The following is a 26,301-nucleotide window of genomic DNA, read 5'->3' as shown; positions in this document are numbered from 1 at the left end:
GTTTGTGTTACTAGATTTCTCTTCCCTACGATTATCCTAATTGACGACTTGTGGAATAACCACACACGTAGATTTGGGATGGGATGTTGTGCTTTTGTTTCAGTCAATTGTACTTATGGAACTTGGGATGTGCATACCATGGCTTAGCTATCACAACTTTACATACAGAGATGAATACTTGTATTAAAAGACTGCAATGGGCAGCTCAACGATTAGTGTAGGCGATTAAAATTTTTATAGTCACTAGCGATGAAATGCCTAGGAAAGACAAGTTATAGATTTCCATTTACAATGGACATTGGATCACATTTGTGGTCCTGTAAAAGCTATAGTATCCATAAAGTTCAGATGATCAAGGTGGATAATGCACATATCCTAGCTACTATGCAAATTACAGCTTAATGTCTTGTGGGAATAATTTCTTTTAGATATCGTTTAAGCACATGTCAAAAAAAAAAAAAAAAAAAAAGGCGAGGGTATTGTGCTGCGGGAAAAATTTATTGCGCCTCGCACGTTTGAAAATGATGACTTAAATCATTAATCTTGAATTCTAAGATCAATAAATGAACAAAAATTTAAAATAAGTCTTTACAACAATTACCCTCCTAACTTGTTTGACCTATTCCAAAATCACTAACAAGTTATCCATTTGTTCCTGCTAAAATGAATTGCTCTTTCAAAAAGATGATGAATATTTAACGGTTTGTCTGGTTCTCTTTCCAACTTGACTCGTGCAATAAAACCAGTAAGTGCACTTCCGCCTCTACAGATTTATCATCCGTGACATCCTTTAAACAAATCATAATAGACGCATCACAAGAACACTGTTCCTGACACATGTTAGCTCTCTCTATACAATCTTGTCATTCTCTCTATCAAGAACATAATTCATGTTTTCTGCCACCTGCTAATAACATTGCTTGCAAAGAACTTCAGGCTGCCCCATAATGATGACTGCTGCGATTCATCGACTTCATCATGCTTCTTTGTGGTAGTTACCCTAGAAAAACAAAAAATTTAGCCATTATTATGTCAAATCTCAACGAACATAACTCATTGTATAATAAGCCATCCAGAAAGATACAACACAGTAGAAAAACAATATTACAGAGAAAATACCAAAAATCGAGCAGTGACTAATTATAAGGCTCCCAATGAGATACTAATATTTGGAGACAATATATTAGCTTTTTTTGGCAGGATAGTAGACTATCACATCCCAAAGGACGAGTTCTATTACGTTGTTATCTCAAACTAAATTAGTCCCAATCAAATTCATAAATTTGCAGCATACGTCAGTCTTTTTAGCAGGTCTTGGTCAAGCAGCTGATGTTGTGTTAGTGTCACACATGCTTGATGTCGCGTTAATGTCACACATGCTTGATGACTATTGACCCTATAAATGTATATAGTACCCCCAATAACATTAGGGGAAAATCCAAGTTTATCTCCTAGATAAACTTCCCATGTTTATGAAGTGCATTATTGTAAATAAAAGGCATTGGAATGTATGAAATTAGAGTAAAAAACTATTTTCTCTGCCAACTGTCCAACTGGCATCTAAAGGAACTTGACAGAGCAAACAAACGTTCATTAGTACCATCAGGACTTAAACCCAGTTACAAAATTTAATTTAATTCAAAACCAATTACAAAATTTAATCTTATATTCAACCCCATTGAGCAATGAGCATATACACAGTTCGACAATTCCCATATTCAAGGCTACATCCACCACAATGTCAAAGTTACAAAATTTAAATTCGTTATTCAAAACCAATTACAAAATCTAATCTTATAGTCGACCCAATTGCAAAATCTAATCTTATATTCAACCCAATTGAGCAAATACAGTAATACAAAGTTGGACAATGCCTAATTCAAGGCTATATCCACAGCAATGTCAAAAACTCATTGTAATCAGTAAATATGAGTTGAAACACTTACCTTTGAAGAGTCCAACTTCATCTCATCCACCCACAATGTTCAAATTCAAGGGTATGCTAGCACCAAACAAGCAACGACGAACACAAAAAAGCAAAACCCAAGAGATTGGAAGTTCGGAGGTGATTAATTCAATGGGGTTGAAAAGAAAAACCCGAATGGGGTTGAAAAGCAAAACCTGATTCAATTAATTCAATGGGGTCGAAAAGCAAAACCCGATTTCAACACCAAACAAACGATGAATGATACAATTTAACCCAGGAGATTGAAGTCCAAAAGAGATTAATCAATGGTGTAACAATGGAAATACATTAGGCAGCTTTTACTGATTTCTCGGAGGCTGGTAACATTAATCAACTATTGTTAACACTTCCAACCTAACGACATCTATTGCGGGGTCTAATCCCAATATTCTTTGTTACCGTTAAATTACCATGATACCCTTCACTAACAACTGGAAATGACATTAATAGCCGTAGATAAACATCCCAAGTTTATCTAGGAGATGAACCTGGGCTTGCTCAAACATTAGTCCAAAACCATAATATCAATTTTAATACCATAACTATTGACCCAAAAACAATAATCCAAGATCATAACTATTATTAGTCTGAAAATGGTAATTAACAACCAAAAAAAAAAAAACAAAAAAAAAAACCCAAACTTATTAACCAAATAGATAAACCAAAAGAAGAAAATGAAATGCATGTACAAATATCATACTTATAATCCAAAACTATACTTATAATTATTAATTCAAAATCATAATTAAAAACCCAAAACTAGATTCATTAATCTAAAACATACTTCCCAAATTTTAACTTACACTATTACAAACTTTGCTTTGACTAGCATTTATGATTTATAGATTAAAAAAAAAAAAAAAACAAAAAGAAACTAAATCATGTGAGATCTTGTTAAATTTATTTTAATATGACTTAATTAAAAGGAAAAATATAAATAAATAATCTCACCTTTGGTGGGTCTTCCCAAAGCAATCCCACTTCTCAAACAAAATACTTGTAGAAACTAGAAAGTATGGGTAAGATCTAAAATGTATTTGAGTCGGACCCTTGAAAACAACAATTTTTCCAAAATAATCCCACCCCTTGACATGGATCTTTTTTTAAAGTTCCATTTCACCTGCTACCTGCTCAACAAGTTAAATGATTTTTTTTATTTTTAGATTAACTCTCCTCCCACCTCCTCATCTCCCTTCCATGGCAACCACCATAACCACCACCCACAAAAACCCTTGCCACCTGAAGAAGCACCAGATCTAACCTGTTGCTGCTGCCACCCTCCACTCCACCTAGAGGTGCAACCCCAGCCCATCCTACTGCCACTGCGGAACCCCCCAGGCCCAGCCCTAGCCCTAGCCCTAGCCCCAGCTCATCACCAAGCGGAAAACCCCATCTCACCCCGAAAACCCCCACAAAACACCCCAAAAAATCCCTAGCCACCCTGAACCCCCCCCCCCAACCAAGCACACCGAAAATATAAATACTACGAAAAATTTAAAACAAAATAAGGAATTGCTAGAGAATAATACCTTTAAATATTGATTAAAATTTGGAATTGACCTTGAGGGGCTCCCTTTCTTAACGAGGAAGCTGGGGTAGGATGGGGAGGGAAAAAGGTGGTCATTTAGACCGGGGTGGCGAGGGGTGTGAGCATTGGTGCGAAGATGTTGCTGTTGTTGGTTGGGTGCGTGAGTTGATGTAGGTGTGTTGAGTGGGTGCCTGGGGCGTGAAGGGGGAAGCTAAGTTGCACAGAAACGGATACGGGGACAAAAAAGGGTACGGATACGGGGACGGGATAAGGCAAAATCAAAATTTCAAAAAACGGGTACGGCATAGATACGGAAAAAAATAAATCAGCAGAATATAAATCTATAAAAATATTTTTAAAATATTAAAGAAAAATAGAAAAAAGAAAAAAAAAAACAAAGTACAAACGTATGTAGGGCTCTAGGCTACTTCGCTACATTCCGCTAAAATCAATTGGAAGGAAAAAAAATCAAATAATCACATAGCCATTAAAAAAAAATAAAAAAACCAAAACTAAAATAAAAAAACTGAGTACTGCTAAGGTCGAAGAGAGAGAATAAAAAATTAGAACTGTAGAAATTGAATTAGAATTTAAAGAAGATAGAAGTTTCGCCAGTCTTCGATGTCGGGGTGGGTTGCCGGAGGTTTCCGGCAAGGAATCGTGGCCTTATGAGGTCGCAGCAGGTGGTCGCCGACAAGGAATCAAGGAATCTCGGCCTCTTAATTTCTAGGGTTGTTGAGAAATCAACCTCAAGTAAATTTGGGGTTTTTTTTTAACGAAATTGGTTGGGCTTGTAGTGAGGACGTCGGAATAGAATAGGATCCGTCCCTGAGACGTTTCCGGAGCTCCTCCCAGCCGTCCCCAAAATTACTTCCCGTACCACATTTCGAGGGTATCACATTTCGAGGGTACTCCTTGGGGACGTATTTGGGCCGTACATGTACCCGATACGTCCCCGGTACGGGAAACGACTACACTTTGGCGTACCCGTGCATCCTTAGGGGGAAGAAAGTGCGTTGTTGCCAGAAAAGGGGGTGGTTGTTTGGCCATTGACAGCGCAGGGGTGGGGGTAGGGTTGACTGATTGATCGTTAGTTTCTTCTTTTTCTTAAAAAAAAGTTTTTTAATTTTTAAAAATGAAATAGACCGATGAAATAGCAACATGCGGCAAATAACTTACAAAAATCGGTCACCAGCAAGTAATGGGATTATTAGATGAAGATTGTGGGCAAAGGTGGGATTGTTTTGAAAAAGTCAATACGTGGATTGTTTTGGGAAGACCACTGAAATGTGGGGTTATTTATTTCCATTTTTCCTAATTAAAGAAACATTTCATCTAATTTGAAATGGGGTAAGTATAACCATTTACCCAAAGCCCATAATTATAAATAAAAAAGAGTAATTTTTAACCCGAAAACCATAACTATTAATCCAAAACCCTTGTACCATCTATAACTAGAAAATCATAATAATTAACTGTCACTATAAAATCAAAAACTATGATTATATACCTACAAACAACAAGTATCAATAAGAAAATCATAACTATTTAAAATATCATAACTATTAACTATTAAGCTAAAAGTTATAAATACCAATAAAAATACCACAACAAAGCCAAAATTGTATACCATTAAAAAATAAATAAAATAAATAAATAACAAAAATGTAACAAGTAAATTTAAAAATCAAATTTTTCCCACAAAATTTTAGTCCCAAAATGATTTGATGTCAACTAACATGTATTATCATAAGGAAATTGTCTGAAAAGGAACATGGCATAACAAGATAAATCGATTTGAAAAAAAAGTGTAAAGTGAGAAACAAAAGAGCAAACAAATAAATTTAAGAGTTTTAAAAGAGTGGTAAGGTGATAAAAAGGAGAGGAGAAACGTGTGAGTAAAAAATATAACATAACTAAATTCCATTCCTTACTACTAGTTAGATGTGATGCAGGTGCAGCACTATTCTTGACTTCTAGTTGTCTCCCACTGCAAATTTGACAAATCTCTAAAGGGCCCACTACCAATCTTTACTCGTCCTCCTCAACCATAGACCACCAAATCTTTTCTTTTGCCTTACATGCATCATCACTTTATCCACTACGATGCCTTTCCTTTTTCTTACCCTCCGATCCTCCCTCAACTTCAACTCTTCTACTAAGCAACTCAAAAAGTAAAATATGAGAGAAAGTACGCACATATTCAATTTCTTATTTGCTCGTCAATATTGCAATGTTCTAGCATCACTACTCTACTTTTAGCTAAATTTAACCCACCTCACGTTGGCAACAACCCAGCTGAAAATCAAACAAATGGATGTCTTTGAAACAAAATCCAGCTAAAAATCCAACATAAATTGATGATTTTGGTGTTTTAGTTCAAAAGTATTCGCTCAACTCCATGAATAAGCAGCTCCAATGCTAGTACGTAAAACAGTCGCTACATAACACTATTATACATGTCAATCTAGATCCATCCTTTGGGACCACACCTTCTTCAGATTTTACACATACTATTCCTTTTCATTCTTCCCCCTCCTCAACATCACTCAGCACAACACCATAATTCTCCCTCTCTTTCCTAGCAAATCAACCTTCCTACCCATACATGGAGAGAGAAAAGGGGGTGAAGGTGGAGGAGAGGGAAATAGAGGACTGAGCTTGGCACTGGCGTCACATGTTTGTTGTCTAGGTATACTTCCTCCGCTTCTTATTAGTTGACATGTTTGATTTTGGCACACAAATTAAGGAGAGATGAGAAGGAAAGAAAAAAAACAAAACTACCCCTGCAAAGTTATAACCCACCCACCACCAACTATTCTAACATGCCAGAGCCTACCCATATCTTCCATCCAGATCTGGAAAACTAGAACACTTACCGACGAATCACAAAGCCCACCACCAGCACCATCACTCATCCCCACCACCAGCACCCTCACCACCAATCCACCGTCACCATTAATTTGCAGCAAACTTAACCCATCATCTTCAGTTTTGTTTTTTTGTTTTTTCCGAAACAATAAACAACCCTCATAATGGTTAGATTTAAAAACAATAACTAAATAAATAAAATTAAAATTTAAAAAAAAAATCTTAATTTTATCTCTTTAATGGAGGTTTCTCCAGCGATGTCGGCATCAACTTTCATCTCTTAGATTCAGTGAATTGGTGTCTAATTCCATCATATCCTCACTAAATGCACCGACTTATACAAGTAGTGGGTAAGAGGAGAGAAGTGAGGTGACGATGGAAGAGAAAGAACTCGGCGACAGGAATGGCAAGTGAACTCTGGCGGCAAAGACTTGTGGCGGTGGCTGAAAAATTGGAACACATACAGCTCGTGCGGTGACGGTGTCGTTTACCCATGGAGGTGGCGGTGAGGGAGAGAGACTAAAATGTGTCCGCCCATGGTGTGGCTGTGAGGGAGGAGAGACTCTAAAATGGATCACCCTTCGCAGTGGATTTGACTCATGTGAAGAGAGAAACTACTGAGATAGTGGGTTATGGAGAAGAGAGGAGAGAGATAGAGTGGGTCTGTCATGGAAAGAGGGAAAAGAAAGTAAGGCAAAATTGACATTTAATTATAAAAAGTAACCAAAAATAGAAACGTGTCAACTACAAAGAAATTTCCCAAAAAGGAATAAGACACAACTAACGAAAAACAGAGGTAGTTTTTTTTTTGGCAGCTTATAAGAATTTCAGATTTCCAATATAAAGAAAAGTTGCAGCATAAGTTTCCTATGCAAACAAAAAGCAGAAAGGGCTCAATTAACAATATATAGTTATGGCCTAAAGGAGTAATGATATGTCAATAAATCTAATAAGTTTCTTGAGAAAAACTCAGTTAAAATGTGGTGGAATTCAACCAGCAAGCTCGACTCAAGTCTTTACTAGCTTTATTGAGCAGGGCTATGATCCAAAAGGTCAAACTTTAAGTATGAAAATCAGAAAGTAGATTGGACCGTTTGAAATTGTTACGACTCTATCTTGGCTTCTCCTTCCTCTGTTAAAAGAAAATATAACCACCACTGCACAATATTTCTTAATTGATCCTCATCTCGACTTTACCGCACGCTACCATAATGACAGCCAACTGATAACACAAGAAACAGCCAACTCTCTTATCCCCTCACTCCCTCTCCTTCGATCTATACCACTTTTTAGATGAAATCACTTAGCTCCCATCATCACAGCCACTGAGTTGCTAACCAATTCCCTTGACCCAACTCAATCATGAAAGGGGCAGAGGGTGTAAAAAGAGCTCATTAAATGGTATTAATTAATTTCCTATTTAATGCTTAAGAATCTTGTGGTATTTTTTTTTTTTTTAATATACAAAAAGGTCCAACAAGCTAAATGGGTTTTACATTAACATTCTTCAAAAAAACAAAAATATAAAGAAAATAAATTTTAATGTTTTAAAAATAACCTGTTGCTCAAACTTACCTTAATATTTTGAGGAGAGCATGGTCTAAATGGTATTTCAGTGCCAAATCAAATCCTAATTGGGTGATTTGGGCAAATTGTTATTAAAGAGAAGAAAAGTATTTCCAAAAGATTAGAACATGCCCTAGCTCCTGAATCACTTCTGGACATTCCTCGACGAAATTGCAAACTTGCTTCTTACTCCCTCAGTATTAACCAATCTTACAATCTTAAAAAGAAAATCAAACAAATACCTTTGGGAGCAAGAAAACTTTTAGGCTTATAAACACAGGCCATCAACAAAGTTCTCTTTTACACTAGCAGTCTAGCAAACCTATCATATTGGGCAAGAACCGTAATGACTTAAAGTGTGATATTTAGTGCTAATCACCCACTCCCTCCAAAAAAAAATGATAGATGGGGGGAGGGAAGGACTGCATTCTTCATTGTGTACAGAATGCCATAATGAGAAAAAACAAAAAATGAAAGGGTTAAAATTAAAGAAATGGATGGAAAGAGGCAGTATTTTCAGTTCCTTAGTCTGATGAGAAGGAAATGAGAAAATAAAAAATAATACAAGTATATGTTTAAATGATAATTATTTCGTTGTAGGAAAAAAATTTAAATTGCGTCTTTGAATTAATGTACAAGACAGATAGATAAACTATCCCCTTCAATACACCTGAACAAATTTAGAATTACACACATGAAAAACTTAGGCCAATAAAATTGTCAAGTTCTAACCAATGGGCACAGATATTATACATACAGCCCAAATGGCCAAAAACCACTATAAATCAAACTCCATAAACTTCTGGCATTTTCCCAACCCATCACTAAATTACAGCAATTTTCCCACAAACTTTTGAAGCAGAAAGTTTTAAGACATTGCAGACTAATGGGGCGAATTCCACACCAAATATCCAAAACACCTCAGAGTCTCACCATCTACTGATCACGTGGAAAGAATTAACATGCAAAATACTATACATTTATCCCACCACAGTTACAGCATAATAGACAAATATCTCCAAGTAAATATTTTGGCCTTTTTGTATATACTATTGCAGAAGTTTACCTTTGAAATTATGTTAAAATGGCTACAAGAGGCCATATGGATATCAACAATTTAGTAAAAGGACTTACAGATAACTGCACTACCTACACACTTATAAAGGAAATTTTGAAAAAAAAAATAATAACGGAAGAAAAGAAAAAAAAAATAAGCACTGGAACAATTATGACAAGCATATTCAGTACCCTATCAGCAAGCTGTCTTACTAAATAAAATTTGGCAGCACTGAAAGCATCAAAGTAAGACATTGGACGACTGAATCAAGCTGAAGGGGTTCAGCCAGTTCACTATATAATCACAAAAGTAAACAGAATAAGAAATAACCAAACCAATGTATCCTCAAAAAACTGATACCCTCATCCAAAAGCCTCTTAGAGTGTGTTTGGATTGAAGGAAATGGAGGGGAGATAAATGGAGGAATTAAATTACAGAAATTGATCCATCCAACAATGGAGAGATTTAGAAGAAAAACTCATCATTCTTCCTTCCCCTTCCCTTCCCTCTCCTTCACCTCCCTCCCTTTCTTTTTCCTCCCTTAAAATTACCCAAACAAACTGTAAAGTCACCAAACAATAAGTTTAATTTTTATTGCATATAAATTTTAATGGTATAAATGCCCATAAATATTTTAGAAATAGATAGAAACAGCTAATGCGGCAACGATGTAACACATAACAGTCAGTAACAAATGTGAAAGATCATATTTTACTGAGCTTTCTACGGAATGACCTGTACATAATGCAATGACCTATATTCACTTCCAGGACTAACAACAAAAAAAACTATAAATTGCATGAGCTTACCTTGGGAGTTTATCACATTTTGAAGCTGGCGCAGATGCCTCGTCTAGATTACCTATTGTCGCATTTTGTGATGTTTTAGGAACTTCAATACGATGACTTGGCATTAATAAAATTGCAGAATCCTCCTGAAAACAGAGCAAGATAGTATAAGTGAATAACTATCAAAATAGCATGGCAGAGATAAAAGTTATGGATTTTTCTACATGAAAGCCACATTTTAAATTAATTTGCAATCATCAAAACTACTATTTGAAGGGGAAACCCCACCAAAAAAAGGGGGGGACAGAACAAGTCATGAGCTATCAAGATTTACAAGTATAATGTTCCCACCACACCCAACCACAGTAATTACTAAATTAATAGGACATAAATAAATTTCAAACAATGTACATGAACTAAGCAAGGATTAGAGCTATCAATTCGGGTAAACGGGTCAGGTTTGGGTCGGGTTAGTGTGGGTCAAGTCAATTCGGGTTAATGTCATAAGACTTATAACCTATAAGGGTCGGGTTCAAATTGAGTCATTCTTGAGTTGGGCACGTCGGGTCATACATCTTATCGGATTTGGTCGGGTCAATAATAGGTCGGGTTACATTCGGGTCGAGCGAAGAATATGAACTTACGTGATTATTTAACTTATATCGGATTTGGTCGGGTCAAGAATAGGTCGGGTTACATTTTTTCACTTATTTTAGGATAAATAATTTCATATAAGTTCAAATATGAGTTTGGATAGTTAAAATATGACAACATTAACAAATCAAATATAAGGTGTTGACATTAATCTTGTTATGCCAATTAAATACTCCATTCTTTATTATCAGCTTTATGATTCGGATTACAATACTTCTCAATCAACTAGCTTCATTAAGGAAGACATTTAAAGCATTAATGTGCTAAACTAGACTACTAGCTATATTAGATAAGAGTTAAGATATGTGTATTGTGTGGGAAAGTAGATTTAAGGAATCAATGCGTAAGCAATGTTCAAGGTAGATTTGTCAATTTGAGTGTTAAAGTCGAGTAAACTCGGTTAGGGTCAATTTGAGTTAATTGCATTACTATTCGGGTAGGGTTAAATCTGGTTTAGGTTGGGTTGAATCAGAGTCGGATTATTAACCAGTCGAATTGAATCCAGGCTGGTTAACAGGTCGAGTAGATTTCGGGTTTTAACAGGTCAAAACGGGTTTGGGTCAATCTCGATTTTGGGTCGGGTTTGGTTCAAGTTAATAATTGAAGAGTTATGTTTGGGTCAGGACATCTCAAGTCGGGTCATGATCGGGTTCGGGTCATGAATCCTAAGGTTAACTCAGGTCTCGGGTTGGTTCTAAGTGATCTTAGGTCAGGTCATATCGAGCTCGGGTCACCTATTTATCTGGTTCAAACAATCAGGTCATGATCGAGTACGGGTAAAATTTTCGGCATCTCTAGCAAGGATAACAGAACTAGTAGCTCTCCAATAAATCCTACTTCGCATAGAGTTGCAGACTTAGGACATAATATTTCTTCCTTGCCCTAGATATGGGATATAAGTAAAACCAAATAAAAGCATAAGACTAAATTTGAGAAAGGAATGCACATAATACTGTAAATTTAGACCTTGATCAGAATAAGAATTTTGGAACATAGAATGAACTCAACTAAAACATAATAAATATATCCATCCAATTTGTGATTTTGTTTCTTATAAAAACGGCAATAAAAGATAAATCATGGCCAAGCTTCAATACATATCAGAAGTCTAGGAGCGTGTGGAACTCATAAGGCATGAGGATGTAAGAAACTATTAGTAAAACTTACTGTTGCTGTGGCTTTTGCACTACTAGCTGTCATTTCCTCACTTCCACAAATATCTTCAACTGCTACTTCTTTACCCTTGATTAGAATTGGGTTACTTATCATCCTTTGACAATTATAGTTATCCACCTCCTTCTGGTCGCTGGAGTCATCTTCAGCTGAAACATGGTAGTCATCTACACTCACAGTCCTACCAACTCTCACTTGACAATCCAGAGTCTTCTCGACTTCACCAGTTTTATTTTTTTCATTTCTCACCAATTTCTCAACATAAGCACTATCAGGGTTACTAACTTGTTTCTTACTGTCAATCGAAGTTGAGATTTCCCCAACACATGTCACCTTGCACCTGCAGGGGTTAGTATAGATGTATTATCGGCAGGTGAGTCAGCTCCCAAAATGGAAGAGGTTGCATAAGGAAATACTGAAGCAAAGGTATAGTCTTTTAGTTTAGAGAAAGGAAAAATGAATGGTAATATATTTTTAACTAACTGAATTATCATAGCTATCTTTCATAACACCTTATATCAATTTGAAGAGAAAAAAATACTTATCCTTGGTCCTTGTTAAAACGATCTTACTCACTATCAAATTCTGGTTAAAGCCAATGGAAGTTTCAATTCATATTGAGTCTCTTATGGTCAACTATGGTTGAAGTCATACTCAAATTAATATGTTACTATCTTTCTATATTCAAATCAATACTAGCCAAATTAGTTTTTGCAATGGCTACCAATTTCAAATTGGATCAAAATAGGATTATCTTGTTTATGGTACTGCTTAGATTGGATCAGGCACTGAACATGAAAAAAGCAGCAGAAGGGTAAACAGACAGGCATATGTCATCTGATAAACATATGTATAGTTTAAGGACATGAGGCCCAGATTTCCAACTTGTATTTAACTTAACACTTAATGTCTCCACTTTTCCAGCATTCATAAAAATTAAAAAAATTAAGCTTTCCCGCTACCCTATCCTAAGAATTTTGCTTCTTTCTGTTTCTAATGATGTTAGCAGTCTTAGCACTTTAAATTTTATCAATATTCATAAAATTCACTTTAACCATCGTTTGTAATTTATACTTCCTCTGTGTTCATTTAAACGCAACACTTCTCATAACACACTTGCCAATGGGTTATTTCAATCATTATTATCTTTTATTACTAATAAGTAAAAAATAAAAATTTGATATAACAAAGTATAAACCGAGACGAATCTAACAAGATCTTACAAAACATTTCTAAATTTTTCCTTAATTATAAATCATCAAGGCTAGTCAAAGTGAAGTATATAGATAGAGGAAAAATGTCAAAGTGTTGCATTTAAAAGAAAACATAGGAAGTATAGAAGGAAATATATAATCATATGAGGTCTTGAGAGATTCTTCTCGGCACGTTTTTTCAAAATGAAAATTTTCTATACTTTTTACATACATAATTAGATATTTTAATGCTAAAAGTTTTACCTTGGCAAACATGAAAAGGTAAAGTGTTACTATCAAATAGAAACGAAAGAAGTATATTATACAGGATCATGACTGCCTTTAGTATAAAATTAGTATTAGGTAACTATAACAATGACATGCATACCTTATGAGTTCATTAGATTCAAAGGCTTGACCAGAAGTCTCATCTACTTCCACAGACTTTGTGTTTTTATACATGCCAGAAACTTCAGAAGAGTGATCTGATTTTGCAGGTGATTCGAAATCATCCTGAATAGAGAAGCTATTAAATATAAACATCCGATGAGGTATGTCATAAGAGACCAAGTTGACACATAAATTTAAAAGAATTAAAAAAAAATTACATATGATCTAGAATTCTCAACCCATCCCCCACCTTCACCACCGAGGTGAGATTCAAGAAACTATAAAATCTTCAGGTCTAATACAAATACCAGACAACAGAACAATTCTTCTACTTCGTACTCAAGTACTCAACTATTGCTAATTCACATCAAACTATTGGCTCAATACACCATTTGTTTTTTATTAATTCTATACATCATATCATTTACTGGTAAAAGTAGAATGTTAAATATTGATCACATCACCACCGCATTATAAAGATTATTTTATCTTACCACGGATGGTAAAAGGAGGCCATCATAGGTGCAAAATACCTGCATTGCCAACAAAAGTGATTCCAAAGACATGATTTTAGGCTATGACAGGTGCAAACCATGTTAATGTTGAGTTTTAAAAAGGATCATAATGACACATTCAGAAACAGACCGGACCAACAGAAAATACAATTCAAAACCTATAAGGTGATGCAGGATCAAGAGAATTTAATAGTCTGAAGTAAAATAGAGATGAGTGGTCCGCAAAACACTAATATGCAATTGTTGGTGGGACACTATAATCTGATGCACTTATTTCGCCTCGATGTCAGCCAAACTCAACGTAGAATGTATTCTACCTACACCCATGATACATCACACTTATTCATCTATTTCTACCATAACAGAGAAGCCATGTTTAAATCAGCTATCACTTTAGCAAATGAAACATATTGAAATAATAATATAAACTATTGATTTCAGAATTGCAAATTAAATGCTTCAAGTAACAATGGACAGCAAAATTCATTATGCCAAAAGAAAATCATGTGATGGTACAGGGCGAGGTTTCTATCTTAAAATAATGCACTGGTGTAATATTTAGCCGCTGAATTACAATCAGGCCACACATTTCAGAAGCATAGGTATAAGAATTCATACCTTACATTTATCCTACTTTCACATTAACTCACTATTTAGTGGGGTCATGGGATCCCGAATACTTAAGTGACTCAAAAGGGCTGAAATTACTTATAAGCTCAAAATTCTACTCGATTAAAATGGACCCATTCACGTCAGCACTCCAAAGCTTACAACCTCAAATAAATATCTGGTATTTTACTGACTAATGACACTCCACATATTGACAATTGTAGATTTAAAATATACACTAGTAATCATACAATCTATATATATATATATATGGGGAGTTTTTTCTCAAGATTTTAGAACTCCAAGTAGGATTTTGATTTTCATAAAAAAATTAGAGCACCACGTAAGATTATGATTTAGAAAAAGTACCATGTAGGATTATAATTGTTAAAAAATTAACTTAAACAAAATTAATCCTAAAAAACATATTTATAAAACTAATCTTTATAATTAATAATTGATATAATAATTTTATTTTTTTATGGTAAGATTATGGCTTATGTTAACCAATATTTGTATTTTATTTTAGATTAAAAAAATTACAATCACCATGTAAGAAAAATTAAGGAATGAGATTTAATAATTTAATTTTAAATATAAAAAACAACGAATAATGTTTTAGGATTTAAACTATTTAAATACAAAAAAAAAAAAAAAAAAAAAAGATATTTTTACATAAAAGATGATTCTACAAATGACATAACATATTTAAAATTAAATTTATTTTTAATAATTTAACGCATAACTAACCCTAGCGAATAAGATCGCATCATAAATTACATTAAAATAAAGGAAAAATATACTTTAATAATCCCAACTTTTGATTATTTATGCAATAATCTCAACTTTCACCAACGTTTTCTTTCTTCAATCCCAAACCGGTCAACAACCATTGATTCTAGGTAACCTAATACGTGTCAACACCTAATTGGTCCAAATGATAAAAAAGTTATAAAAAAATGAAAAATCCAAACCACCTGGTGGCTCTTCACCCCAGCCCTACCCACGAACCACCCCTCTCCCAGCCCCCGCCACCAATTATCGCCACCAAACCACCGCTTACATCGAAAATTGGCCCCCAACACTACGCCACCTCAAAAAAACCACCATTGCCCCTCACGACGCCGCCTAGATACCATTACCCTCCCAGCACAACCCCCTAAATGGACCCCCTCCCTTCCTATGCCGCCGAAATCGGCGTTCCCTCCCTTCCCACACCACTGAAATCGGCCCCTCTCCCTTTAACCCTAACCCTTCACCTACCTTCGAAATCGGACGGGGCTAGGTTGGGGTTGGATTGGTTTACAAGGTACAGTGGGGGATAAGAGCGGTCGGAAATCAGTGATGGCCGACAAAATTCGGATTTCTGGTTCAAAAATAGGTTGGCCTAAGGGAGGGCGTGGCCACTGGCGTTGGCCATGGACAGCTTAATCTTTAAATTTTTTTTTTTCATCTTTCTTTTTTAAAAGTTTCTTTTTTAATTTTGAACCAATAAACGAGTGACATGTGGCAATTATATTAAAATTAACCATTCCTCCGGGTTACTGGTAATTGGAAGCAAAGAATGAAACCGCACGTGAAAGTTAGGATTAAATAATCGAAAGTTGAGATTATTCACAGTAAATTGGGCAAAGTTGGGATTATTAAAGTGTATTTTTCCTTAAAATAAAATTAAAACTTAGACTTTTTGAATAAGCAATAGCAATTCTTATTTTATTTTATTTTAGTCTAAAATTGTTAAATAGTAAAATGAATCAAATAACTACAAAAAAAAATAAAAAAAAAATAAAATAAAATAATAAAATAAAATAAAATAAATAAAAAAAAATAAAAAATAAAAATAATAATAATAATAATAATAAAATAAAATTCTTTTACAGTCTAACAAAGAAATATACGGATTTTTTTTTTTTTGAGATTTATGTATTAAAAATCCGTGCATTGCACGAACTTTCATCTAATTTGATTTATGAATGAACAAAATAATCAACTCATCCCTAACCATTTTAAGATACCTGCAATTATAAAATAAAAAAAAGTAAAAAGTAAAAATGGGGGTAATAGCTAAATGAGTGCTTACAACACGCACTTTAGGGGTGTGTATAATTCAAAGAGGATTTCAGAGCACAACTTGATCATACCGTTGACGTGGCAATTAGAGTCACACTTGCCAAGGTGCTCTCCATTACAGTTGATATAACAGGCACTATGCAGCTTTCCAGAATTCTACTATTTTCACTCTTGTCCATATCTGCAGATGCCCTGCCATGCTCTCCCCAAAGTTTCAAGTCAGCCTTTTTCTCACTACCAGATTCATATTCTGCTGTTATCTCATGGTTCTTGATCAAAGTTGACATATCAATCATCTTCTGGTCACTGATTTTATCACTTTCATAGCTCAAATAACATTCTGCTGAAGTAGTGTCATCCACAACAGTATTCCTCTTGTCCTTGCCAGACAGTTTACAGTCAACAATAGCTTTAACTTCAGAAATCTGATTCTGATGAGCTTTTTGCAGTATAGTTAATTTATCAGCAGCACGGGCCACAGTAGGTAACTTGGATTTGTATTCCAACTCCTGAATAATAACCTTAGTTTTATAGTGAGAGCCGCCAATTTGATTAGTAACATTTTTGGTTGTTGGGAATTTTCCGGAATTCATCACCCTGTATCTGCAACAAAAGTGATCTAAAAATTTAACTCCATGACTAGCATGCCAACTACTCTTAAGTCTTAAGGTATAATTCCACATATAAGAAAAAAACATCATATGGGAAATGCAAGATTAACACAGAATAATCACTATACGGCATAATATGTACCAAAACAGTCAGATAAATTTGAATTCATATTGATCATAAAGTTTATAGATGACAATTATCCTTTAGGATTAGTATACAGTCAACTAGCAGCTAATTTCAAATTTGTTAAATTGTTATGTTAGTACAACTATAGTTTTTACAAGTGAGTAACATGTATGAATAGGAGTTTGTTAGCAAATGTAATTGTTAGCATATTATAGTAGCAATTGTTATAGTACAGTATTCGGTATTTGTAATTTGATGTTATTCCTAGAAGAAGTTGTCAAAATTTGATGTGTATTTATTTGAGTAGCATAGGTCAACCCTCAATGTCAACACCATTTACGAGTTGTCAATATGTGGTAGTTTTGGGTTGTTTTATTGGAATATTGGTTAGACAGCTATTTTGATACGGGGTTAGTTGGGTGGTAAATGACGGCTTGCATGCAAGGAAGTATACCAGGCTTAATCTTAGTTCCATTACAATAAGTCATACCATTTTAATATTTTATCAAGAATCCTATACAGTTTTACTTAGGGGTGAGCAAAATTCGGGGTACCCAAGATTGAAACCGGAACCAGTTAAGAACATGCGGGTCCAGAATTGGAATTGGACCCTTTGGTTCCAATACCGGGTAATAAATTTAGGACCCGATTACAAGTTACAACCGGTTCCAATTTCAATTCTACCCGGTTACTTAATATATGCTAAACTAAATATATTTTTAATAATAAAAATATGTTGAATGTATCTATTAAGTAAAATAAAAATAAAAAAAAGTAATAATATTATCTAACATAAACACAAATAGCTTAACGCATATATAAATTTAAGTATTAAACGCTAAAAATGAAAATAACCAAAATAAGAAATATAATTTGCATTATATTTTAACAATTACATACATAAGTGGGTACCTAGAACCGGAACCGGTACTTGGTGGTTTCAATTCCAAATCCTAAATTTTAGAACCCGGTTGAACCAATTCCAATTTCGGTTCCGAATTTTAGGACCCGATCCTAACCAATTCCGGGTTTGGGTCCTAAAATTTTGATCGGGTACCCGGTTTGCGCACCCCTAGTTTTACTAGTCCCTTAAAGAGTGGATTTTACGCGCAGAACAAGTCATACCATCTTTAATTACCGGAAAGCTAAAATTATAAGAAGTTGCAATTTTAAAAATATATAACGTGACGAATGTAACAAGATTCCACATTACTATATATTTCATTACGTATAAATCACAAAATATAATTAAAGGACAATATGTGAATAAGGTTAAAGTCAAAACATGTCAACAAAAAAAAAAAAAAAAGGAGAAAGTAGTAATTTATTATTGTGAAGAGTCCTAGTCCAATTAGGTGTTTATTTTCTATCTAACCTAGATCTCTTTTCTAGATTATTCTATAATTTATATTGCCTATATAAATGGTCTTAGAATCTTATCTTGTTTGTGTGTGTTAGGTTAAGATTAATAAAGTTCACAGTTTTGTGATAAAAAATATGAGAGTAAATGAGATGCTTAATCGGCCAACTACCCTTTTGTAGATGTGATGAAATCAAAAAAAAAAAAAAGGCAATACTTGGATGGAGACAATATCGAGTGTTACCCGGGAGTGGTGATGATAGTTGGATGTATGATAATAAACCCTCGAGTGGTCATCTTGCCTTATTAATGAATAAGGTTTACAATGATTAACATTCTAAAGAAAGGGAGCAACATTTCAAGTTAATTACTACTAATTTGAAAATTAACCATGCCACATAAACTTGATTCCTATGAAAGACAAGATCGAGGCAACATTTGAAGTTGAAGAATTGACCTTTGTTTGTTCGTCATTGAGGATTCATTGAGTTGCATGAATTACAGTGACACATTGAAGGAAGTTGATGAAGTTTGGGAGTATTTTATGTTAAAGATTCTAGCATGATTTGTGGACGAATCAATTTCAAAGAAGGGGAGTTTGATGTGTATTTAAGTAGCAAGAGTCAACCCTCAAAGTCAAAACCATTTATGAATTGCCTATTTGTGGTTGTTTTAGGTTAGATGTATTAAATGCCAAAAAAAATGAACAATGAAAGAAGAAAAAAGAGGGAAGATGTAGAGATTAATAAAATATCATAATAATAATGGTAAGACGGCTATTTTGATACATGAGTTAGGTAGTAAATGACACTTGGCGTGCAAGAAAGTTACCAAGCTTAATCCTCGTAAGTCGTATCATGTTAAGAGCCGTTTGGTATAATCTTTTCGAATGGGTTAGATACACTTTAATAATTCCAACTATTGGCGATTTACTTCTAATAATCCCAACTAAGATTTATTATTTAATATCCCAACTATGAGGTGGCTGAGAATGGATTTAGGGGATTTTTTTTTTCTTTTAACTTTTTTTAAATTTTGGAGCAATTACATGTTGATACTTTTTTTTTATTTTTTATTTTTAAAAGTTTACCCTTTCAGTAGGATTACTAAAGGCAAAGTGACCCCATAATTGAGATAATTAGATAATAAACCTTAGTTGGGATTTTTAGAAGTAAATCGCCCATAATTGGGAATATTAAAGTGTATTTTTCCTTCATTTTATTGTTTGGTTAGGCTTTTTAGGTATGGAACCTCATACCGAGAAGGTTCTAAGTCTGTCCTATCCCACTTGAATCTCATACCCACCTCACCCCCTAAAATTTACATTCCATTTCAATAATGAAATGTAACACTTACTTTAACATATAAACCAAATAGCTTCAAATTGCTCTCTCCGTTCCCTAATGTTTTTTACGTTTGGAATTATGCGGGGTTATTAAGAAATTGTGTAAAGTTGAGGTATGTTGAAATATTTCAATGATTGAAAGTACAATTTTATTGAAAAATACAATGTTGAGCATGTGGGGTGAAAGAAATTATAGGAGAGAGGAGAACGAAAGTAAGAATAAGTGTTGAAAAACTATTAAAATAGTACATAAAGTACAATAGCACATGGAAAAGTAAGGACTTTTGAGTATAAAAATTGTAAAAAAAACGATAATTTTGTCCAAAATTTATGACCAAAATTGGAAAGATACTAAATGTATAGAATAAAAAGGAACACCCTAAATGGAAACGTAAAACATTTAGCAACGGAGGGAATAGTACGCAATTTAGATCCATTCCTCCCTAGTATGAGATTTATTTTTTTTCAATCCAATTTAGTTTAACGAACCAAACAGCCCTTAATGTTTTATAAGGAGCCCCTCGCAGTTTTACTAGTACCTAAACGATGGAAATTTTACGTGTAGAAAAATAAAAGTCCCTTCATTTCGAAATAAGTGACACACTTACTTCTTTTTGGTCATTCTAGAATAATTAACAAACTACCATAAATGGCGAGGAACCACTATTATCAAATTTTTACCATATTGTTCCAGCCCACTAGCTTTTATCGCCCCACATGTCTCCTTTTTAATAATATAAATTAAATCTAATAACTTTATTTTACATTAAACGACTCAATTTATGGTCCCCACCTATAATTTTCTTAATACATTCTAGAATAAGGAAGCGTGTCAACTATTCTACAACGAAGGAGTAGTATCTCATTATCTTTAAGACTCTTAAGAGTCCTATTTAATAAGTGTTTATTTACTATCTTACTCAGACTTATTTGATAGTTTATTCTATAATTTAGTGCCTATATATACAGCCTTATTTGATAGTTTACTATCTTACTCAGACTTATTTGATAGTTTATTCTATAATTTAGTGCCTATATATACAGCCTTAGGGAATGTTTTTATATTTTTGTGGTTGTATTTGAGATTAGAAAGTTTAAAGTTTTGTGATAAAATTAATGAGTGGATGATACACTTATTCACCTTACCTAGGTTTCCTAATTTGATTTAGTATTTGCCCATTTGTTCAAATCCTGAAGTTAGGTCCATTTGTATCTAATTAGCACCCTAGATTTTGTGAAGTTCATAAGACTGAGCAAAACCATATTAAAAAAGCTTTAGAAAATTGGTATTTAATGAGGGTGTTTGGATTGTAAAAATAAAGAAACAATATGTTTACCTCCAAAAACTACCTCTACCAACAACTTGTTGTAGTTGGCTTTTTCCAAAACATGATGTGAAATAGTAGAACTTATCCATTTAATAATCTATAACGGGAGTTGTTTTGCGAATTCTTGTAACAAAATGGCACAATAATAGCAAGGGCCTTGTTGTGTTAAGAGTTTTAATTTCTCGTTATGTCTGTTCTTAATTACCTAAACAATGAAAATCCTTCCTCCTTGGCTCCTTGTGGGTGCGCTGCGCCTGAGCCTCCTCACAACTATCGCTCCACCACCCCTTCTCTTTAGTTATTACCACAATCATGGTTATAACTAAGGTATTAAAGGTCAAATTTGAACATAAATTCTTAGATTAGAAGTTTTCATAGTCGAATTTGACTACTTAAAACTATAATTAATCATCCAAAGTAAACTCTTGATTTTTCTTTTTTAATCATTGTACATGTGGTTTTTCAAGGCTATAAAGTTTTTCTAGGGTGGGTAGGAGTGGATTTTTGGTGGGTTGGGCATGGTTTTAAGGGATTGTAGTATTCTAAAGAGTGCATGATGGGTTGGAGTGTTTTAAATGGTGGGTATGGTTTTAAATGAGGGTTGTTTTGTGTAGTGTTAGCATTTACAGGTGACACTAGTGAAAGTGTGAAGGAGGTGATGGTTTAATGTTATGATGGTGCATTAGTGGCATAAAGGAAGGGAATGGAAATACCATGGGGGTAGGGAATTAAAATAAAGTTGTTTGAGGAAAATGAGAGGGTAAAGGTTACGATAAATACGGCATCATAAGTAACAATTTCAATTTTTGTCCATACCAAACGCCCCATAAGTCAAAGTTAATCCGTGTGTATTGAAGTTCACTATAATTCTAGATACTTTTGTGTTTACTTCTAAGGACTTTACTATCGCAATATAAAGTGTGCTTTCAAATGCTTAGAGCTGAAACACATTAATATACTAAATAGAGTATGCTATTCAAGAATAGATCATAACAAAGCTTGACATAAACAAGCAGAAAGATTAAGGGAGTTGATACTATTTGAGTTAGAGAACTAATTCAGACAAAAATTACTACCAATCTTGAGTTGCTTGTAGAAGACCATGTTAGCCATAACATTTGGAGAAAAGTATACTATTTCAATTGAAGCATCTTACTAGTTCTTAATAATAAAGAGAATGACAAAAGCCTTAATGGAAGAATACTCACCATTGAACAACTTAACTTAAAATTCACCATTCAACAAATCAACTTTAAATTCAATTTATGATAGGTAACATCAATCTTTAAAATGCCTGTTTTCCTAATATAAAAAAAAATAAAAAAAAAATAAAGGAACAAGACACAGAAATTGGGGGCGATAAGAAGCCATTCAGCCCAATCATATGAGATTCATTGTCTTTCATTGCTTTGTTTCCATAAGCAGTGCTCTGGGGTAACAAACAACAAGTCTTTTAAACAATGAAAATCATGCCCACTGTCACAAAGAATAAGGACTATTCACACAAACAAGAGTCACGTTTTTCCTTTTATCAAGAAACTGCCATCCCATCATAGTTTCTATCTATAAAATTAAAAAATAATAATAAAAAATAAAAATTGCTACCAAGATTGATGTTGTCTTAGAGAAAAGACTGAGACCAATAAAAAAAAAAAAAGACAACAACAACCCATCTAAGACTTCTAGAGATACTAGATAAAAGCACTAGGCCTGACAGAGATTCTGCTATGGACCAATCACTCCACTTGAAGAAAAGCATTATTTTGTATTTTTTTAAGTCAACCTATTGACCCAATAACAGATCTGAGACCTTCTGTTGGCATCTTCTTCTCCTTCAGTCATGTTTGGAGTATAAGAATTAGAGTAACAAGGAGTCAAGGATCATCCTTTTAAACTCCACTCTGGAGTAATTTACTATCCATTACTAGCACAAACATCCTAATAGATTTTCAAGCTTCTAATAATGAAGAATCTTGCTTTTTGAACTTCAACTATCCTCCAGCAATGATATTATGCACAACCCAACTAGCGCACTACATCCACATCTCATACCTTGTTGACAGATGAATCTCCTAATAGGGTTATGACCATTATAATCAAAGAATCAAACTGATACGTTTAATTGTCTCGGTCTTCTACTCTTCTTCACTATCGGGAAACTGATAATTACATATTAGGCTACCAAACAAACAAGTACAGAACCAAGAGATCTTATCAATTCTATACAGTCCAAAGCTGAAATTTTATCAATGATAATTATTTCCACTTTGTGAATGTAATTTAATCCAATAACACCGAACTTCAAAATTAACCATCTCGATCACAAAGCAATTACTACAAATAACCCCATCACAACAACCTAACAAAACACTCTTCAATAGCTTTACAAAAATATCTTAAAAAATAGAACGACAATTAAATGGTTTACATTACAGGCCTTGTAAAACACCCATTTGCTAAATCACACCCATAAAACAAATTAAAGAGGCAATAAAAGTGAAATGATCCATCAAAATAACAGCGAGAAAAAAGGAGCATAATACGTTCAGCTTACTTGTTGACATATGCTTCCACCTTTGCTTTTCTTTCATCTGCAGGGATCCTTTTCCCAGTTCTGCGCTTATTGGGTATTTCTTGAGCCGAAGTCGCAGTCGCAGTCGCAGCCGTACCCAAATACCTCCGTTGCGACCAAGCAACATCTGCAACATGCCATTCAAAATTCTCCACAGTTATTGCACACAAAACACAAACTAATAAGAATTCACACTTCCATTGCGCGGAATTATGAAAAATTACCTGAGCGGAGAAGAGTGTGGAGACGGTTTCTTAGAGGAGAGAGAAGTTTGAAGTTCATGATTATAGAACAAGAAGACGAGATATGATGTCCGAAGTTAGGGACACAACGGCGGGAGAGCCATGGAAAATCGGAGAGATGGAGACTGAGAGTCGATATATTGGGGTTTTCAAAGATGTTTGCTCTCGGTGGAAAACGGGAAAAGTAGAGCCTATTATCATTCACCGAAGTCAGCTAAACTGAACTGAACTAAACTAAGATGAACTGAAATGAATATTTTATAAGAGAAGAAAATTAGGAACGGAACTGAATTTCAACGGATGAGAATAGGCCCGTAGTCCCAAGCCTTTAGTTTTACTTATCTCTACCCTTTTAAAAACCAGAAATTGTATTTCTATTTGAAATCTACAATGTAATACCCCTTTTACCCTTTTTCTCCTTTTTTTTCGATTTTCTTTTTTATAGAAAAAATGAAAAAAAGAAAGATGAGAAGCTTTTTTTTTTTTTTGTGAGCATGAGGGGCAAGCCCCAAAAGAAGAGAACAAACAAAACAAACTACAAAAAGATCTCCACCCAAAAACCAGAAGTTGTGTTACTATTTGAAATCTACAGTGTAGTACCGCTTTTACCCTTTTTTTCCTTTTTTTTCGATTTTCATTTTTTTAGAAAAAAAATGAAAAAAAGAAAGATGAGAAGCTGTTTTTTTTTTTGTGAGCATGAGGGGCAAACCCCAAAAGAAGAGAACAAACAAAACAAACTACAAAAAGAAAAGGAAAATAGAACAAAAAAGAAAAAACCGACAGCTAACAAAAAAACAACTAAGGCCAAGTAACCAAACTAAGTACCCATCTGTAGACACCTAAAAATGTCTCCTCAAAACCAAACTCTATGATAAACAACCTTTCACCGCTATTATTGGTCGGGTTGAGTATTTAATCTTTGGAGTGCTTAAATCCATATTTCCATTCAATACATTTCATAAATCTACAAATTTTTGCCTACACCCCCTTGTAGGTACAGCTGCCTATACCCTCTTCCCACCATATCTCCCTACACTTTATCTCACTACAACATTTCCTCAACAATCAAATTTATGTCATTTTAAACTGCTTATAATTTTTTTTCCTTTTTCATTTTACTTTTCTTTCTCTGTTACATATGATTTTAAAGCCTGAATTTCTTTCTCTTTCAATTAATTTTTCCATTTTCTCTCTCCTAACATTTTTTCCTCCTAATTTCTCTGATTTTATCGTCATTATCAATCAACTTTTTTTTTTCTCATTTCGATTCTTTGATTGTATTGCTTACATAGATAATACTTTGATTTCCGATTTTGATTATGATTATGAAGTTGTGTTTCCATCTAGAATTGGAATTGTAGTTTCAATTGTTCATCAATGTGAGTTATTATGTTCTTATCTTTGATTTTTTATGATTTTTTTTCTTCAGTTTTTAATATTTGCTTCATGACTTTGATCCTAATCGCAGTAATTATAATTTACAAGAAAAATGCAAATTTGTTGTTATGTTATGTTATGGTGGCAGCGATGAAGGCGAGATAACATAGGTTTTTGTGGCAGGGGTGGTGGTCAATATTTTGTGGTAGCGGTGGTGGTCGATATTTTGTGGTAGTGGTGATGGTTCTTTTGGTTGGAGTTCTTTTGGTTGGAGTTGAGGTTGGGTTAAAGGAGACAAACAAATGATTGAGAAGGAGAAAGAAAATGGTAAAGAATGAAGTTTAAACCACCATTGATAAAGCTTGCTTCTGATTTTAATGAGAATTGTTTTGGGGTTTTCTAATGTCCTGCGGGAGAGTTACAATTTCGAGACTGGATCCGTGCGCCTGTACCTGCAAAACAAACGGAGACTCCTTGTGGTAGGAGCTCCGCCTCCGACGATCAAGTTAGTACTTGCTTGAGGAGTGATAATTGCGGAAAGTAAAGGTGGGAGATCTGGTTCCTCTAGGGGAGGAGTGATCAATGTGTTTTGGTTTTCTCTAGGTGAGAGTCATTCTGCTGAATCCCCTTAAATGAGGATTAATTAAGTATTTATAGTCTTGAGAAGCGTGCCAATTTTAGGTTTAGGTTAACCAGGGCAAATTGGGCTTCTCTCGGACTTTGGGCCTTGGTGGCCATTTTGCCTATTTGGCATATGGGAGGCCACGTGGCGTGGCCTGATTAGTCCATGTTGGACCTCTTAGGGTGACAAATGGCGGACGCTGATTGGCCCACGTGGTGGACACGTGACAGGTCCGGATTGGTCCATTTGTCATGGGTAATTTTTACCCTAAACATTTGCCCCTCGGAAGGAGTAATTTTTCTTTCCAGGAGGGATTGCTCCTTTCGAAAGTTAGACC

The 26,301-nt window shown here is 34.4% G+C and overlaps 1 protein-coding gene across 3 annotated transcripts; it reads right to left on the bottom strand.

The window, feature by feature from the left end:
* Positions 1 to 514: 514 nt before the first annotated feature.
* On the bottom strand, positions 515 to 24,191 carry LOC110713232. Of its 3 annotated transcripts, XM_021891689.1 has the most exons (8): positions 23,948 to 24,191; positions 23,706 to 23,850; positions 16,452 to 16,983; positions 13,681 to 13,719; positions 13,185 to 13,309; positions 11,598 to 11,943; positions 9,798 to 9,922; positions 515 to 1,000 (listed from the first exon to the last, which is right to left on the bottom strand). In XM_021891689.1, the coding sequence occupies exons 1-8, from the start codon at positions 24,003 to 24,005 to the stop codon at positions 889 to 891; spliced, it is 1,482 nt and encodes a 493-aa protein (XP_021747381.1). In that variant the 5' UTR covers positions 24,006 to 24,191; the 3' UTR covers positions 515 to 888. The 3 variants fall into 3 exon arrangements, with proteins under 3 accessions (XP_021747381.1, XP_021747382.1, XP_021747383.1); XM_021891690.1 differs by lacking the exon at positions 13,681 to 13,719 and having other exon boundaries at positions 23,948 to 24,189; XM_021891691.1 differs by lacking the exon at positions 23,948 to 24,191 and having other exon boundaries at positions 23,695 to 23,821.
* Between the last annotated feature and the right edge of the window lie 2,110 nt (positions 24,192 to 26,301).

Source organism: Chenopodium quinoa, unplaced genomic scaffold, assembly GCF_001683475.1.
Source record: "Chenopodium quinoa cultivar QQ74 unplaced genomic scaffold, ASM168347v1, whole genome shotgun sequence".
Taxonomy (NCBI): domain Eukaryota; kingdom Viridiplantae; phylum Streptophyta; class Magnoliopsida; order Caryophyllales; family Amaranthaceae; genus Chenopodium; species Chenopodium quinoa.
The sequence above is the reverse complement of the archived record's forward strand: the minus strand, read 5'-3'. Positions and strand labels throughout refer to the sequence as shown.

What these genes read in the sequence shown, in the direction of transcription:
- LOC110713232 (XM_021891689.1), bottom strand. Translation starts at nt 24,005, where the DNA reads ATGAACTTCAAACTTCTCTCTCCTCTAAGAAACCGTCTCCACACTCTT. An exon ending in CCACACTCTTCTCCGCTCAG is followed by an intron (nt 23,851 to 23,947) that starts GTAATTTTTCAT and finishes GGCATGTTGCAG; the next exon opens with ATGTTGCTTGGTCGCAACGG. An exon ending in GCCTCCTTTTACCATCCGTG is followed by an intron (nt 13,310 to 13,680) that starts GTAAGATAAAAT and finishes TTCTCTATTCAG; the next exon opens with GATGATTTCGAATCACCTGC.